Source organism: Sander lucioperca, chromosome 20 (genome assembly GCF_008315115.2).
Source record: "Sander lucioperca isolate FBNREF2018 chromosome 20, SLUC_FBN_1.2, whole genome shotgun sequence".
Lineage (NCBI taxonomy): Eukaryota > Metazoa > Chordata > Actinopteri > Perciformes > Percidae > Sander > Sander lucioperca.
Window position 1 is genome coordinate 17,716,440 of NC_050192.1, and position 17,778 is coordinate 17,734,217.

General features: G+C 41.2%; 1 protein-coding gene across 1 annotated transcript in view; it reads left to right on the plus strand.

The window, feature by feature from the left end:
* LOC116053407 overlaps positions 1–10,935 on the plus strand; it is a 31,887-nt gene extending 20,952 nt beyond the window's left edge. The window contains exons 6-10 of the mRNA XM_031304519.2: positions 1,322–1,440; positions 1,743–1,854; positions 3,108–3,309; positions 8,895–9,230; positions 10,557–10,935. Of these exons, the coding sequence (XP_031160379.2) occupies positions 1,322–1,440; positions 1,743–1,854; positions 3,108–3,309; positions 8,895–9,230; positions 10,557–10,722 (935 nt within the window). The 3' untranslated portion in view covers positions 10,723–10,935. The remainder of the gene's footprint in view (positions 1–1,321; positions 1,441–1,742; positions 1,855–3,107; positions 3,310–8,894; positions 9,231–10,556) is intronic.
* Positions 10,936–17,778: the final 6,843 nt, after the last annotated feature.

Here is a 17,778-nt window from a genome sequence, read left to right on the forward strand (position 1 = left end):
CAGCCTTGGTGCAGAATTACAGCCACTAGAGCCAGTCCCACAATGAGCTTTCACAATGTCTCTCTCTCTCTCTCTCTCTCATGGGCGGGCCAAATTCTCTGGGCGGGCAAAGCAGAGAAAGGGGAGATAATCTTGCTCCTTATGACCTCATAAAGAGAAGATTCCAGATCGGCCCATCTGAGCTTTCATTTTCTCAAAGGCAGAGCAGGATACCCAGGGCTCGGTTTACACCTATCGCCATTTCTAGCCACTGGGGGACCATAGGCAGGCTGGGGGAACACATATTAATGTTAAAAAACCATAAAAGTGAAATTTTCATGCCATGGGACCTTTAAAAAAAAAAGAAAATATCTCAGCATCTACCAGATGGATTGGCACCAAATTGTCGCGGTGCCCAGACGACGTATCATGAAGATCTCTGCCATTTCTTCTACCTCCACCATGAGGTTCACATTTGTGGTTTTGAAAGAAATATCTGGACTATTGGATGGATTACTTTACACCAATTTTAATCCTCTGACTTTTCATTTAGCGCCATCATAAGGTCGAATTTTTAATGATTTAAATATTGAATCATATTTTTTAATTCTTCAGTTTATCAATCAAGCTTTATATAACACCTTTAAAAAATAAGTTAAATTCAAAGTGCTGTGCAGTGATTGATAAACCGCAAACAAAAATGTCCAAAAAGTGGATTTAGAGACAAAAAAAGTATATTTAGCTTTATATAACACCTTTAAAAAAATAACAAAGTGGGGCGGCTTCTAGCTCACCCAGTAAGAGCCTTCGCCCCACGTTGGCTGAGTCCTGCAGGGTTCGAATCTGTCCTGCTGCCCTTTGCTGCGTGTCATCCCCCATCGCTCTCCCCCTTTCATATCTATCCACTTAAAAATAAATGGAAAAGCCCCAAAAAAAATAATCTTAAAAAAACAAAAATAATAAATAACAAAGTTACATTCAAAGTGCTGTGCAGTGATTGAAAAACTGCAAACAAAAACGTCAAAAAAGTGGATTTAGAGACAAAAAAGTGTATTTAGAGACTAATGCACACTAAGACTTAATATGGATAGAACATGGATAGTCGATCAAAAAAACTGATATCTTTAAAACAATATCAATCCATATACAATAAATAAAACCTTTTACTGAATACATTGTAAGTATATTTCTACAGACATTTGGTATCTTCTCTGTTGATGACTTTATTCCGGGTGTTTTTCAAACTTCTCCTATTTTAACGTACTGTACTTTAAGAGTAAAGTAAAGAAAAATGATCGTCAAAATGTGTTAAAGGGTTATTCTTCTTTCTGTGGACACTTAGATACACTCACCTCCAACACGTTTTTAGAGGTGAAGAACCGGAAGGCGCAGAGTGACTCCTTTCCTTACGACTTCACCGTCTGCCTCTCCACCATGTTTGATTTCACCAATGTGCTTCAGGTAGCGTTACATAACACTCATTTTCTAACATGTTTTACTTTATTAAAAGAAGAAAAAAGACTTAAAGCATCCGGACCCAGACAGGCAAACATGAGAAATGGAGAAGAACAAAATAGGACAGACTAAAAGAAGCTATTATTTTCATTTTATTTAGTTACAGTTAGTCCAATGCTTACAGTTAGTCAATGCTTCTCTTTCTACTATATGCCTTTTAATAATTCAGAAACAAAGACTATCTTGTACTTTAGTGCCTACATGTCCCTGGAGTGTGTATATGTATACATATCTGTGTTGTGTTGTAGCTGGTCCAGAGTTTTGAAATGCTGCAGTTACTGGGGGTGAACCGAGTTGTCGTCTATAAGACCAGCAGCAGCCCTGAAACGCAGCGCATACTGGACTACTACACAAACAAAGGTGGAGTATTTTTTTTTGTGTGTGCATGATTGTGTCTCTTATCCCAGCACCGGCAACAGAAGTCGGGGTATTTTAATCCATTCACTTTCCCTTTCGCTGTCATTGTGTGAACATTGTGAGCAGAGCAGCCTAACGCCCCTTTTTCCTGCATTGATTTCCTTCCGTTAGCTCCCCAGGATGAGAATAAAAATCTGTTCTAAAGTTCAATGCCCTGCTTTCCTGGTTCATATCCTCAGTGTGTAATAGCTGTTACTCTTACCTGGTCAGACTTTTTCACAATAAAGATCCCTTGTTTTCAGTCCTAAGACACTGATCCCAATATCAACATGACTTCTAAGAACACCTTTTTTAAACAGCTGCAACAGAGAATGAATGAATTTTATTATCTAGTTTGTCATTGGAGCCCAATTTATGGTTCTGTGTTGACTCTACGCCGCAGGTACGTACGCAGGTACGTACGCAGGTACGCATAGATACGGACCTACGCCGCAGTCTGACGTGCAACCTCCCCAGAAATGTAACTACACATCGCGGCGACGCAGACCGCCACAACGGTTATTGGTCCGCTCGGCCGTGGCTTGGTACCGTTGCATTTCCCCCGACTCATTTCCTGGTTCTCCTTCTCCCTAGACAACATGAAATCAAGGAGAGGGTTAACTTTTCCTGCTACAGATTCCCCACCATGGCCAGAAAGAACAGGGGAGACACTTTGTTTCTCCGTCTATGCCGCCGGAGTCGGCCCTCGCTCCGAAGCTAATCCCCATACCTCTCTCACTTGTTCTACCACACACTCCCCAGCATACACACATCGGCTCTGCTATTTTCTCAAAGAGATACACTAGAATGATGCAAACACCAGCGCAAAAGTATAAAACCTCACAGCGACATAGGCTCTGTGAGGTCCAACGTACGACCATAAATCAGCCTTGAATGACGTGGGATCAAATCAGTGCATAGGATCGCGTACATACACGCAGTGTCGCATACGACACCGATACTAGCATTTTAGACAGCATTAGAAGTATTTCCGATGCTGATATCAGTATCAGAACAATTGTACAGCTGTTAACGTAACGCTGATTACATGCTGCATTTTTTCCTGTGAATTCATTGTACAGTCGGTAGGCAGTTTGATTCCAGCACAGGAATGGAGGAGTCAATACAAACTTTATACAAAAGTCAAGTTATTTCCCAGAATGCTAAACTAAAACCTCTCAGCTGCTAACATGTCTCTTCCAATGTGTCCTTCTCAGGTTTCGTAGAGGTGATTCCTTGGTCTCTGTCCAGATTTCTGAATGTATCTCGAGGCTGGCTGCCCGAACACGGTCCAGGTGACATCCACTACCTCGGCCAGATTCCTGCTCTCAGTGACTGTGTTTACAGATACATGTACCAATCCAGATATGTGGCCCTGCATGATATGGACGAGCTGATACTGCCCCAGTCAGTCAACAGGTAGCACTTTGTCTAAGAAAATAGACCTTTAGCCCTCGGAGATGATGCCTGGTATTAAATTAATTATCCCCCTCCATTCAAAAATAGTTTTTTCTCATGTTTATGTACCCTAAAATGTCTGACCTTGCGTCACGCCACAACCACAACCCTGTGGAAAACTTGATTACTCTCGTTGCGTCTAGGGACTACAGAGCTTGATTTTGCTCGTGCATTTGAAAAAACTGCAGGAACAGGAACAGCTGGATTGTGTCGTGACACCTTGTCTTTACTGACTTGTATTTGGGCACAGTTTGTCACCAGAGAGGTGTTTTCACATTCCTCTCCTGATGCGGGAGATGTGTGCGCTGCTGCGCACTTTCCTAATATCTGAGATTCAAACATACCGCAAGCTAAAATTTGATATGTCAAAGATTCGAAAAAGCCAACCACTGTCTAATATGCAAAAGCCGGAAAAGAAACCTGAAACCTCCAGCGCAGAGACTGTCAGTACAGAGAGCGAAAACACACCGTCATCGTAGCTGTCAGCCACTGCCAGCTACAAGCTAACAACATCAAATAAAAGATGATAACTACTCTTACCATTCTGATACGTCTGCTAGTCGCCGATTTTCACAACAGACTCTTCATCTGAGTCTGGATTGGACTGGCACCGGGTTGGTTAACATGGGCGCCGAAGGTCACTTTTGTGTCCTGTCTGAACCCGGCCGAGGCTCAAACATGTCTGGCCGAATCCCTCCAATGTTTCTAGTATAGGACTATTATTTTCATTGTCGATTAATCTGTCAATTATTTTAATCAATTAGTTGTTAGCTCTATAAAATGTCAGAAAAATCGATCAGTGTTTCCCAAAGTCCCAAGACGACGTCCTCAAATGTCTTGTTTTGTCCACAACTCAAAGATATTCAGTTTACTGTCACAGAGGAGAGAAGAAACTAGAACAATATTCACAAGCTGGAGTCTGAAAAGTTTGACCTTTTTTTTTATTAAAAAATGACTCAAACCGATTCAATCAATTCCCAAAATATGTGCATAATTTAATGTGTGTATTTTAATAGTTGACAACTAATTGATTCATCTTTGCAGCTCTAGTTTTTAGCCATCTTAATGCCCGCTGCTCTTTCACCGGTCAATAGCACAAAATAAAAAGAGTAGATATGCTTCCCCTGCCCCTTTTAGAGTTTATTTTTACTTTTCATGTGGGAAAACCCAAGTTCAACAAATATGGTAACACTTTACTTGAAGGTATCTACATAAGAGTGACATGACACTGTCATGACACATGAACTCTAACCCAAAAAAGTATCTGGCCGTCTTTTAAACAGCTTTTATATAACCAAACCCGGCTTTTTAAGGAGTTCTTTAAGTGTTTTATTCACACCAGTGGTCCCCTTGTGCCCGTGTCCCTCAGCGCCCAGGATGGGCGCTGCGTTTTAACCCAAACCTAACCCTAACCCTAACACTAACCATAACTTGTCATGACAAAAACCGAATGACACTTACTAAAAGAAGCGTTATGTCATAAACGTTTACGACTTGTTTATAATGTTTATGACACGTTCATGACAGTGTCATGTCACTCTTATGTAGATACCTTCAAGTAAAGTGTAACCCAAAATATGAAGTATTTTTGCATACTTTAAAATGTCTAAAGGGGGGACTTTAAAGCAACACTATGTAACTTTTCCCTCTTCGGTCCCCCTACAGGTTGTTTCATTGGAACTACAGCTCGTGCGGCAGTTCAAATAATAAAACACCATATTTCATATGTTTTCTTTACACAAGGAAAATCCTAATTCGTCTTTTTGAGTAGAATATGTCAGATTACAAGAATATCTGAACGCATTTAACAAAATCCTGATACTGACAGGTTTTTGGCTTTGAAATCTAAATTAGTGATGTATATAAAAAATAACATCAGTTGTGTTATAGTTTCTAGGTTATGGGGCTTGTGATATAGCAGTTTTTAATTTCATATAAGTGGTTACCCTCCTGAGGTAGAATGTAGTCTCAACACATCACTATTGTCTGCCACAGTTAGTAATTTAGTTCTTACTGACCTCATGCCTTTGCGCAGACAAGAATATTAAGAGTGCCAGTCCTGTTCTGAACCATAGACTAATATATACAGTCTATGTTCTGAACGTCATTTGACACAAAGCAAAAATGAACTGCCTGCTGGAGGTTCAAATTTGGAAAGGTTAGCAGACATTATTTTGCGAGGAAAAAATGTTTGGAGACTTACAATCAATAATTTGTAATAAGCGTTTAATCTGTGGGTTTTTTACTATGTCCTGTGATAGTCAGAGTAACTTCTGGTTTGATGTCTTGTTGTAATATTAGCTCCATATTTTCTTTGTCAATTTCTTCGGTCTGTGTCTGTCGCATACTTCTCTCTGACTGTTCCCCCTCTTTACAGATAAGTCACGTGTGTCAGTTTGCTCACTGCTTGCTGCTGGTATCTAGTCTGAGCTGCCCACTCTACCCCTCCCTTTTTCCTCTGGCCCTAAACATTTCCTGCTTCTTCCCCGGTCCGTGTCTACAGGGACAGAGAAAAAGCATAGTGATATTAAACACAGATAAATACAGTTTTTTAGGTAGTAAATCATCGTAGTTAACTCAGTTGTTCCTATTGTGGCAGTTAACCTTTACAACTTGTAATCAACTGTGCGTATTCGATGTTTTGTGCAAGTTACTTGTCACAATTTCCATCAGCATTTGGTATTTAGGGAAGGCATGTTTTCCTTTATTAATAGGAAAACTGCAATTTAAATGTCGCTCAGAGTCTATACAATCCACCAACACCTCATACACACTGTGCACAATATATGCTGGTGAAATAACAAAAGGGCTCAGAGATATGATCTCTATACTAACACTAACAATATCAATAGGAACACCATTATACTAATACAAACTATTTCATCACTGTAGTCTGTGATGCCTGCTATGTGAATGAATCCTCTGGCTTAGTTTTTTTCAGAGTGTTCCTTGCTGGGGGTGTCCACAGTGAAATCTGAGCTAGTGTGTTGTGGACATGCGTCTTGTGTGTTTGTCATGTAGGCACCGGCTGCGTCTATTCCCTTGAGTTGCATTTTAAGGCGAGCCTGCAGTTTTTGGATGGCACTCTCATAGTTGAAATCAGGATCTAGGTGGTCTACTAACTCTCGCAGCTTGTTCTCATTTGGTCTCACTTGAGAGTAAACTTCCTGCGTAATCATTGCCCGCAATTAAGATTGGGAGAGTTTAACAATTGTCCCACATGCTCCAGAGGATGCTGGCTTGGACCGTAACCTCTTCATTATTCTAGTTTTTCTATGCCGAGGCATTTTTAGCCAATAAAGTCTTCTATCTTGCCCTTAGTGGAGGTGTATGTATGTACTGCAGCGTACTGTCAATAAAGTTTCTCCCCTTTTGACTGAAGAAAAAAAAATTGTGTGCATGTGTGCTGCAGCTGTCAGGGTCTCCCTAGACCAGAGAGTGAGAGCTTGCTTGCTGCAGCAGTTCACTAACAGACCACACCCCGTTTGTGGTCAAACTTGAAATTTGAGCCATTACACTGGGAAGCCACCGAGCAGCACACAACTCACACTGTAGACCAGGGGTGTCAAACTCAATTTCGCTAAGGGCCACACTGGAAAATGAGAATCACATCAGGGGCCAGACATGTACGGGTTTATTGACATGCTTTTATTTAATCCAAAAAGTTAAATATCTTTGACTGTATTATTCCTCTCACACACAGTTTGGTTGACATAAAGTCTTAAAAAAACAAAATCAGCAAAAATGTTCTTAGCCATCATAGAAGAAAGTGCCCAAAAAGTTTGAAAAAAGCAACAAAAACGAAGAAAAAGCGACAAAACTAGGTGGGCCAGAATATATTGTTAACCAAAACTGATATGCGAGCCGGGTCAAAATCTGCGAGGGGCCGGATTTGGCCCGCAGGCCTTGAGTTTGCTGTAGACTGTCCGCTGTGATATCTATTTCACCAGTCCCTACGCGTACTGTGAGCATATCATTCCAACAAAAACACCCAAAATCAGCGTAGCCGAGCAGTATGTATGGAGTTCACCCGAGCTACGCGCTCCTGTCAGTGATTTTAGTCACTGAGACACTTTTCAGAGAACAAACAGGGAAACTTTTGCTAGATGTAATACCCTTCTTTCTCCAAAAGATGTTGCTCTTGCACCATGTCTCGAAACCCAGCTATCCAGTGGAGAACACTCAATATTTTGACCATAGAGGTAGATACAATATCTCTAATTAAAAATGTTCAGTACAGGTCGAATTAGAGACTTTTAAAATGCATGAAGCGCTTCCTCCATCCACTCACGGAATCAATTGACGTCTATCAGTTAAACGCACGCGGTAATTCTAGACAACCGTATCACTCAAGCTGTCCAGGCTTGCAATATCATTCGTTATTTTTATTTATTTATTTAGCCCAATTGAAATGCTCAGATGTCCGACACTCGCAGATCCAAAAGAAATTTAGTACCTCCACTTTATTGACAAAATATAACCTACAGGCAGAGTATATTTACAGTTAGAATTTCTTCACGCCACTTATATTACAGCTACCCCAAGGTCTTACAAAGCTAACAATTGTGTCCGATTTCAATTTAATGCATTTTTGTGAATATGAGAGGTTTCGTTAGCTACTAGTGTCCCTTCAGTCCTATGGGTAAAGATCACGGCTAGTTAGCTACACTTTCCTCATAACTAGAGTATATTTACACTTAGAATTTCGTCACGGCATGTATATCACAGCTACCCTAAGGCCTTACAAAGCTTAGCTAACAATTTCAATTTAATGCATTTTTGTGAATTTCAGAGGTCTAGGAGGAGGCTAGCTAGCTAGCTCTCATTGATAGAGCTCCATCCAGCCACGGGCTCTATCGATGAGACTTGCGACAAGAGGCGTTTATTTCCCCAATCGTTTGTTTAAATAACTCAACACACATATCCATTATAAGGGAGGGAGAGTAGCATTTGAACTTTGACTTTGCGCAGGTATGGAGCAGTATTGCAATTAGTCATCAATTTTCGTAAAACGGCCCATATTTGACCTCTACATAGTTGATTTCTTGCATAAAAAAGTCTCAGAAGTGAATTTAGTGGTAAAATAGCAGATGAACAATGTATACAATTTCTGAGATCAGCGCAACCTATTCAGAAGACTACCTGATCTCAGATCAGTGGTGTAGCCTATGTAAATGTTGGGGCGTGACAAAGGTAGAGACTAGAGCCAAATAAGGAGGAGCCACCGAGTTGAGTTTGTTGAGATTTGCCCGTTTTCAGAGGCAGTTTCAAATTGTGAGATTTGCAGAGGAAAGAGGTGTCAATGGGATTTTGAGGTTCTATGTATGTCCTAGTTACCCACGAAACTGTCGTTATTCAACTATGACAAGGTAAAATCGGTTTTGCATTCTATCACCCCTTTAAGTAAGAGTTAAAATTGTTTACGAATGCAACATTTTAAACATATGTGCTTCCAACTTTATCATAGTGTGCTGTTGTTTGTTATAAAGCATGTCATTGTTTACATTTTTATGTGTATTTTTTTCTTTTCGTCATCCTATTACCAGTTGGTCGGAGCTGTTGCCTCTGCTGGAAAACAAATATGGCGCTGACAAGTGTTACATGTTTGAGAATAACGTGTTCCCCATCACCGTCACGCTGCGTCCACCCAACTCCCAACCCCTGCCCCCGCAGGGCTGCTGCCTCGGCTGGCACAATGTGTCCGGGGTCAACATCCTGGCTCACCTGTACCACGAACCCATCATCTCAGAGACCCACTACAGCAACTTCAAGATCATCGTCAACCCCCGGGCTGTGTTCATCCCGACTGTCCACGGACTGCGGGGCTCACAGAAAGGCTGCTCCTGGGTCGACAGGAATATAGCACGGATGTACCACACAAGGTAGACTGATGCTTTGTGTACTTTCTAATCAATTCATAGGGCTGATTAAACTGGGTTTATTTCTGGGCATAATTCCTCTACATCAGGGGTCTTCAACGTTTTTAGGCCAAGAACCTCTTAGACTATATCCACGACGTTCCACCTCCGGGATTGCTCCACCGGATTTCATCATTTAGGCCGGATGTCCGTTACCTTCCGCTTTCTTTGTGTTTACATTCTAACCTCCGGTGGATTTCTGAGGACTATGGTTAACTGCTCCTCAGATCTCTGCAGGGTAAATCCAGACAGCTAGCTAGACTATCTGTCCAATCTGAGTTTTCTGTTGCACAACTAAAACAACTTTTGAACGTACACACGTTCCACCAAAAATAGTTCCTTCCCGAGGCTATTTTGCAGCGGCACTGTGGCTTTTCCCAGTGCTTAGCAGAAGCTGTGTGTGTGTGTGTGTGTGTGTGTGTGTGTGTGTGTGTGCGTGTGCGTGTTGCAAAATACTTTTTCACATCAAGGACCCCTAAACTGACACAAATTAGACCACCGTTAATTTTCTCATTGCACATGTTTTAATACTGTCACCGCATAAAACAGTAGGGTGTGTGCGTAGCGGTGTCTGGGGGAGTGTGCGGTGGAGCGAGTGAGAGAGTGACGGTGAATGCCGAGCGATGGGTCTGAACCAGAGGAGGGTTTAAGTTTATTAGCAAAGATATCAAGTGAATGAACGGCAGAGTTTGCAGTTATGTGTACTGTATCGGAAAGCTATAGCAGGAAAAGTGAACACTGCACGCTGCGTTCATGGCGCGATTAGGGAGTAATAATTGATGTTAAAGCTATAGTGCGTAGTTTCTTTCTCCCCCATGAGGAATTCTAAGTAATGACAACAACACTTTTGGCGCTTCCACATGATACAAGCCTTCTGTGATAGTGCCCCCCCCCCTCCCCACACACACACACACACACACACACAGTTGCTAGTAGCAAAGGAGGACACGGAGGATTAAAAAAACATGATGGACTCTTCAGAAGAGGTAATTATCTTCACTCAAATTTCTGCGGACGCCACAATCTTCTGAACATAGTCATACTGAGAAATCCAGAGAGAGTTGTGTGGAGCTGATAGTCTTCATTGGCTTTGTAGCAACTCATTTGGCAATGGCTTGAATGTAACAGACGTTCATTAATATCAAAAAGTTACGCGCTCAAGCTGTAAGTGGACTGACGTTTTCCTGGCTTTTGCGTTCTAACCGATGCCCCATGATGATGTCTCTGACTCAGAAACTGAACCCTCCTCCATAACAATAACTGTCATGTCTCTGCTTTCTGTCTGTGTAGAGCTCCGAGGCAAACCCAGCTGACACCAGACAAGCTGATTTATGACGGCCGACTGCTGAGCTACAGCACCCGCCTCACACCAAACGTCAATACGGTGTTCACAGAGAGTTTTAAGACACAAGAGATACTCTGCTTTGAAAACTGCTTTGCTCCACCAGCAGAGTGAAGCTCAGAAAGCTTTCGTCTTCTTGACACAAAGAAAAGGAATCATTCCACAGGGTTACATACCTTAAGACCTAAAGAGTTCAATTTCAGGATACATGTAGGGGTTAATGCCCGACGATGAACTTCAGCGGAGGCCCGCTTATACCACGGTCACTTGCCAAATATATATTATTTTTAAACATTAATTCATATTTTAACACTAGGGCTGTCAGCGTTAACACCTTAATCGCGATGCGATTAAGGGCCGACGCGATACATTTTTTTTATCGCATTAATCGCATGCCGGCATTTATTAATTTATTTTACACTTCACTCGGCTTTGCGTCGTGCCTAACAGGCTACTATTTTGACCCTTTGCAGCACCGTTACTTATCATCAATCTGCCACTTCCTCCTAACACATCCTGCTGCTGCAGGCTACAGGCATGATGGAGAAAGACAGCAGCAATAACTCTGAATGGAGCTTTTTATTTTCCAAAACTCCCGGACGGCTCGTAGACAAGTCGAAAGCCATATGCACGTTGTGTAAAGCCGAATTAAAATATCACCAAAGCACGTCAAGCTTGAGCTACCACCTACGAGCAGTAGTAGTTAACGTGATGCTACCCGCTAGCATGCTACTTGCCGACCTGTGGATGAAACCAAATCCCAAATAAATGATTACAGCTCTTGCGAAACGGGTGTCAACTAACTGCAGACCTGTCAGCATCGTAGAGGACTCGGGTCTTAAAGACGTACTACGGTTGGCATGTTCTGACCTGTCTCATTGCCGTCGAGGGGGACAGTAGTTTCACCATACACAGCCTGTAAGACACAGAGAAAGCAACTCAACTGGAACAGCTGCAAGGTGCTGCAAACACTGTCTCATTAACCGGTGATCACTGGACGTCAGTGAGTAATCAACATTATTTAGGAGTTACTAAACACTATATTGACTCTGGTAAGGATAGGGATTTTTAGTGTTTTAGTTAGGTACTTGGAGGAATTGTGCAATAATGACAGATTCCCACATTTTTCTTTTGTTTACAGTAAATAAATAATTACAAATCTTAAAATCAAGTTCATAAAGTAACTTTCTTTGCATTCATTTGATTCCCAATCAAGATACACTGGTAAGAATTGCTTTTGATTGTTAATATGTACTTAAAAACTGTTCTGAAATGCAAAATAATAGAATTTTAATCATGTGATAAAATATGCGATTAATCGCGATTAACTATAGAACTTCAGCGATTAATCGCGATTAAAAAAAAAATGTATCGTTTGACAGCCCTATTTAATATGTTTTACAATCAAAATCTAAAGTTTTTCCAAACAATAACTCTGTTTCCCTGGTTCCGCCTGAGGGTTTGACTAATACCTGGAACAATCATTCCCATCCAATAAGGTTCTTATGCAATGCAAGCGTTGTTCAGGGAGATATTTCTATATTTGTTCATTTGTTTCATGTGAAAAACTGCATTGTGGTGAATTTTTCTGCATCAAGTTATGGTGCAAACTAGAGGGCTGCATTGGGATTGGGACCCAACACAAAACTTTGCTGCGGGCAGGAGCGGGCAGCTAAAAAAAACACTGCGGGATCGGGATGTAGCCTGGAACCCGCCCACACCAGCAGACACCATAGATATACATATTTACTGACTGAGTTTATACTACACATCTATGAGCAGACACCAGCAGCGTGTCTGAGGCTCCCAGGACGGGGGGAGCTCCGAGGCTCCGTCCACCGTCTGCCCGCCCCCTCATCCTCTGCTCCTTTCTCCCCCTCACAGCAGCAAGCACCTGCCTTCTTTCCCTGCATCTTCTCCCTATTAGCCTATAAAAATGATATAGTGTAACACACACGTTGCGGGTGAGGGCGGTAATGGTCAGAAATTCGGCGGGAGCGGGATGAAGAAAACAGTCCCGCGCAGGGCTCTAGTGCAAACGTCTTTTATTATGTTAAGGGAAATATTATTCTCCTTTCATGTTCAAAACTTTCTGCAGATTCAAAACGTCACACGCATTTCGGGATGTTTTTTAAACAGTTAATATTTTTCATTCATTATTATGATAAGATATGTGGTGGGGGGGGCGCTCTGGACAGTTTTGATTATTGGGGGGGGTTGTAACCCCCCCCCGTAAATCCCTATGCCCGGATTACATCATAGTCAAAGTCTGTGTTCAAAGTACGCTTCGGGACGGACGGGTCCAACAAACACAGGACTCTGACCCAGGAGACAGCTGTGAAACCAAAAGTCAACGTTGACTTATTTTAACTTATGCACATAATTTAAGTTACGCAACTACCGATATTATCGACTGATATTAGGCTTTTTCCAAACTATCGGTATCGGCATTTATAACGGCCGATAAATGAATATTTAAAAAATAAAATAAAAACGGACAAAACGCCCTTCAACCATGTTATGAGTGTTGGCGTTGCGTAGTTTGTCCACCAGAGGGCGCTCTACAACGGCCCTGTTGGCAACACACGTGTTTAACCCTTTAAATTTGATATCATAAATTTGTATTTTTATACATTTTATTTATCAGAACTTTAATATATTTTGATGTTCTGTTGTGACACAAAAACAAACAAGTTTATTTTTAAACTGCATTATCATATTATTTTAGTGAGGACACATAAATAGCTACAAATAACTAATGTTAGGGAAATCTGTTTATGTTTTGTTACGCGTTTCTGGATTTTTTTTTTGTATATATATATATATATATATATATATATATATATATATATATATATATATTGGCCAATATATCGGAATATCGGATTTTTAAATCACCAAATATTTGTATCGATATCGGCCTTAAAAATCCTTTATCAGGCTCTAATTTTAACCCAAACTTTGATCTTTTTTCTAAACCTAACCAAGTACTTTTGTTTCAATTCACAGCGTTCACCACGTATTTAAAACTCCTACCGTTTCACAACGTGCGCCTGTTGCTGGTACCACGTGTAATCCCGGAGTCAACGCATTTCCCTCGTAGCATCATTGAGAACGCAGTTTAGTTGTATGGGAAGGTCATTTTTTAGGAGACCAGGTTTAGCTGAGTGTCCAGGTCCAGACTTATTCTTGAAGCGTGGAGGAAATGTAGCACTTGTCTCAGCGACTCTGCTCATCTGTCCTTGTGTTTTTAAAAGTGTTTTTATTCCAAGTATTTTTGGGACAGAGTACATATGACAGGAAATGAGCATGAGGATCGACATGCAACTAATGTCCCCAGCTGGATTCTAACAGGGAACATTACATGGTGATGGTTTTATTAAACCTTTATACTATATTTATATCTGTAAATGTGGAATTAAATGTGGGAAACAGGAATAATTAATATTGTTTATATGGCATTCTTTATACACAAAATGCAGTTCAAAGTTCTGCATTTTATGTTTGTATTATGGGTCATTTTTTTTAACTTGTATGTTTCATTTTATTTTAGGTGATTGATGACTGTAATGACTGATTTGTACTGTAAATGTACAGTAAATTATTTACCACAATGACGTCGAGGAGCAGGTCTTATCAAAAGTGTATTAATTAAATATCAATGACGATCAATTGTACTTGTCTTCAATGTCGTCCATGTTTAAACGTTTGAAGTGTGAGAAACGTTAAGGAATTGTTTACAAAGAAGGGAGAACATTTTTTTTTTCTGTTGTTGATTAGTTATTGTGTCAAAGATCCGACTGTAAATGATCAATGCAAGTTTTGGGATGGAAGCCAATAAAAGTTCACATTGTCTCTCCATAATTAATGAAACGTTAACAGGATCCTTGTCAGAATGTTTCAAAGAAATGTGACTTTTAAGTACACTGTGTAGTGCTTTAAGTATTGTATTAGCTAAAATCAATGTCATCATTCATAAATATGTCCTCATTGGTGTAAAATTACCTCTGCCAATGATCTGACTTATCCTCGTAAGCGAAGAATTTATTATCTGTATTTACATTGGACAGGCAAGTCCAAGGAGGCTTCCACGTCGTTCCGCCAATTTGAAAAACTATAATAGAGGGTTTTCATGACGCGTCATCAGACCAGAAGTCGCCATGTTGGAGGTACTCCGCATCACAACAAAGCACAGGCGCTGAAGTAGATCCCGAACGGCGTCAGGGAAAATGGTTAATTATTGCCGTGTTTTAGGTTGTACCAATAGGTCAGACCGAGAAAAACATTTGGAATATTATCAACTTCCAAAAGTGATTAAAAACCAGGGAGAGGAATGTCAGAAGTTATCAGAGGAAAGGAGGCGCTTGTGGTTGGCAAAGCTCAACCAGGATCTACGAGGGAAAAATCTGTCTTTTTCAGTCTTTGGAATGAAAATAAACGATTGAAAGTCACTTGGCTACACCTTGAGTATCACAATGATATCATACAGTTAAGGTTAGGTTGATTAAAGACGTTATTGCATTACTTACTTTGGCATTCACAACACAACGGTCGTTAATGACTTGGTACTGCGTCTCCCTCACCCATCCACACACCATCTGGTTATAAGCCTCCAAACTTTTGTAGGATTTAAGGTCTTCCGCTGTGTACGGGCTCGGCGAAAAAAACAGGTAGTTGACTATATCGGGATATGCAACTGAAGGAAGAATCACCGGGTCGCCATGGATCCAAGAAGAGGGAGCCAACTTGTAGTGATCTGCACCGCCAGTAAACTGTAATTTCTCAAAATATCGCGCCTTTTCTTTGTGGTCCAAGTCCTTCCATGCCTTTGCATCTTGGACGCATTTTGATGAGCTTTTCTGTTGTTAAGACATAAAGTATTAAAGTATCCAAAGTGCACAATACTCCATTACTCCATTCAGTTGTTTACACCGAGTGCCTCCAATATGGCCGCGCATCCAGGTTACCGCCCAGAACGTGACGTCGGTGAAAACCCTCTATCGCTGAGAGGGACATAAAGCACTAGCCTACCTGTCTAGCTAATCCACAACCATAGACAGTAAAATGTATTGACAAAGCAACGCTGTAGATTTCCACGGAGACCAGTGAAGGATATTAGAAGCTCTTTTCCGGTGATGGCTGAGCGTTACTGAGCAGCCTCCAACTGAGAGAGACGACGTAGATGTGACGTGAGCAACCTGTCTGAAAGTTGTAAGTCTTCTGGTAGCTGTGCCAAGAGAAATCTCAATCATTCCCAATCTTGCAGAGATTGCAGAGACAGAGAGCGTAGGCACAGGCTAATTATTGCTAACTAAAATGCTAGTTAACATTAGTAATTAAACTTAAACAGCTAATGTAAGTCCAAACTGCCTGCGAGCTTCTCCTGTACTATACGGTAATTCCTCTACTATGCGAGCTAGCGCGGCTAAGGAAACTACCACACAGATCGACACTGCCAAGGCTCCTACTCACCAACACCAGATTGATCACACACAAAATGGATGAGATACAAATACACACAGAACTGCTGCGTGATGATTTTCACAGAAGCCTGGCTGAACACACTTATCACGGACGGCAGCTAACAGGGAATTGAGTTGAAAAACGCATCTTGTTGTCACGTAAGGACCCTGTTCATGTTGCACAGACATTTTAATTGCATCTTGTGTCTGTTAAGAGGCATAAAGGCACCCTAAAACTTGCCCCGACAACTGCCGTTTTAGCTCAGCGGAAGCTCGTAGAGGGAGCTGCAGCTACTCCAGTTTGCTAGGCTTTGCTCCTATTTGCTCCTATTTGCTCCTAGCTTTGCTCCTATTCAGGTCGGGTTTTTTTCAATCGAAAGTACAGGCATATTTATAGCGATCAAGATTAATGTAAAAAATTATTATTTTAACGTTATTTAACGTCAGTCAACACATGAAGTGTTTGTACAGACAGTACAGGCAAGTGATGGGAGCGTCAAGTTGTTTGAGGGATGCATGATGGCCGAGGGAGAGAATTACAGTATGAGTTACAACTTTTGTCCCGTTAGATTTATTTTGTGTTGTAGTAGTAGTGTTGACCGGAAGTTATCATGTCTAGCTTGACGTGTGCCTTGGTGTAGTTCCTCTTTGTGACCACTGGGGGGCAGTCAAGGGGGTAAGCTTTGCTTCAGAGCTCGAACCTCCTATGGCGCCATTTTGATGCTACAAAGCAATCACCCAACGTTAGCATTCCATTGACTGCCATTCATTTTGACGTCACTTTCACAGCGAATAACTTTACATTTGAAGCGTTTAAAGACTTTATTTGTCCATTGTTTATTTCTAAAGAAACACAACAATGTATAAAAGGCTCCATTACCTTGTACCTCACGTTACGGCCTAAAATAGGCTAACGATTGTGTCATAACCACGCGACTTACTGTCTCATAGTAGAGGAATTACCGTATAGTACAGGAGAAGCGCGCAGGCAGTTTCGACTCACATTAGCTGTTTAAGTGTAATTACTAATGTTAACTAGCATTTTAGTGATCAATAATTGTGTCCATGTTATCTCCTTACATATACCTACGCTCTCCGTCTCTGCTAGATTGGGAATGATTGAGATTTCTCTTGGCACAGCTACCAGAAGACTTCTAACTTTCAGACACGTTGCTCACGTCACATCTACGTCGTCTCTCTCAGTTGGAGGCTGCTCAGTAACGCTCAGCGCTCACCGGAAAAGTGCTTCTAATATTCTTCACTGGTCTCCGTCCAGATCATTATAAGCAGCCTGAGCTCAAGCTAGTATGGATTTCACATTAATAGATTGAATATATAAAGTAAGAGCAGGGTGTCAGCTAGTCTTTGAGCTTCATTGGACTACTAGGGCATGGTCACTCACTACATGGGAATTTTTTAGAGGCCCATTTACGATATAGAAGGTAAATATACACTGGAATATTTCCGTAAGGGCTTTTTACATATTGACAAACGTTGATAATAACACGTATATGCCTGTTTAAGGTGAAAATAAGCGATTTATTTCAAGATAGCATATCCGCCCCATAGGGTTACACTGTAGAGTCATCTGACGTTGGTATCCAATATGGCGCCCATGATTTGAGTTGGCCACACTCCCTAAATATAGGGCACTAATTATATCTCATTGAAACATGTCACAGTCGGCTCCGTCAGTACCAAGAGAGAC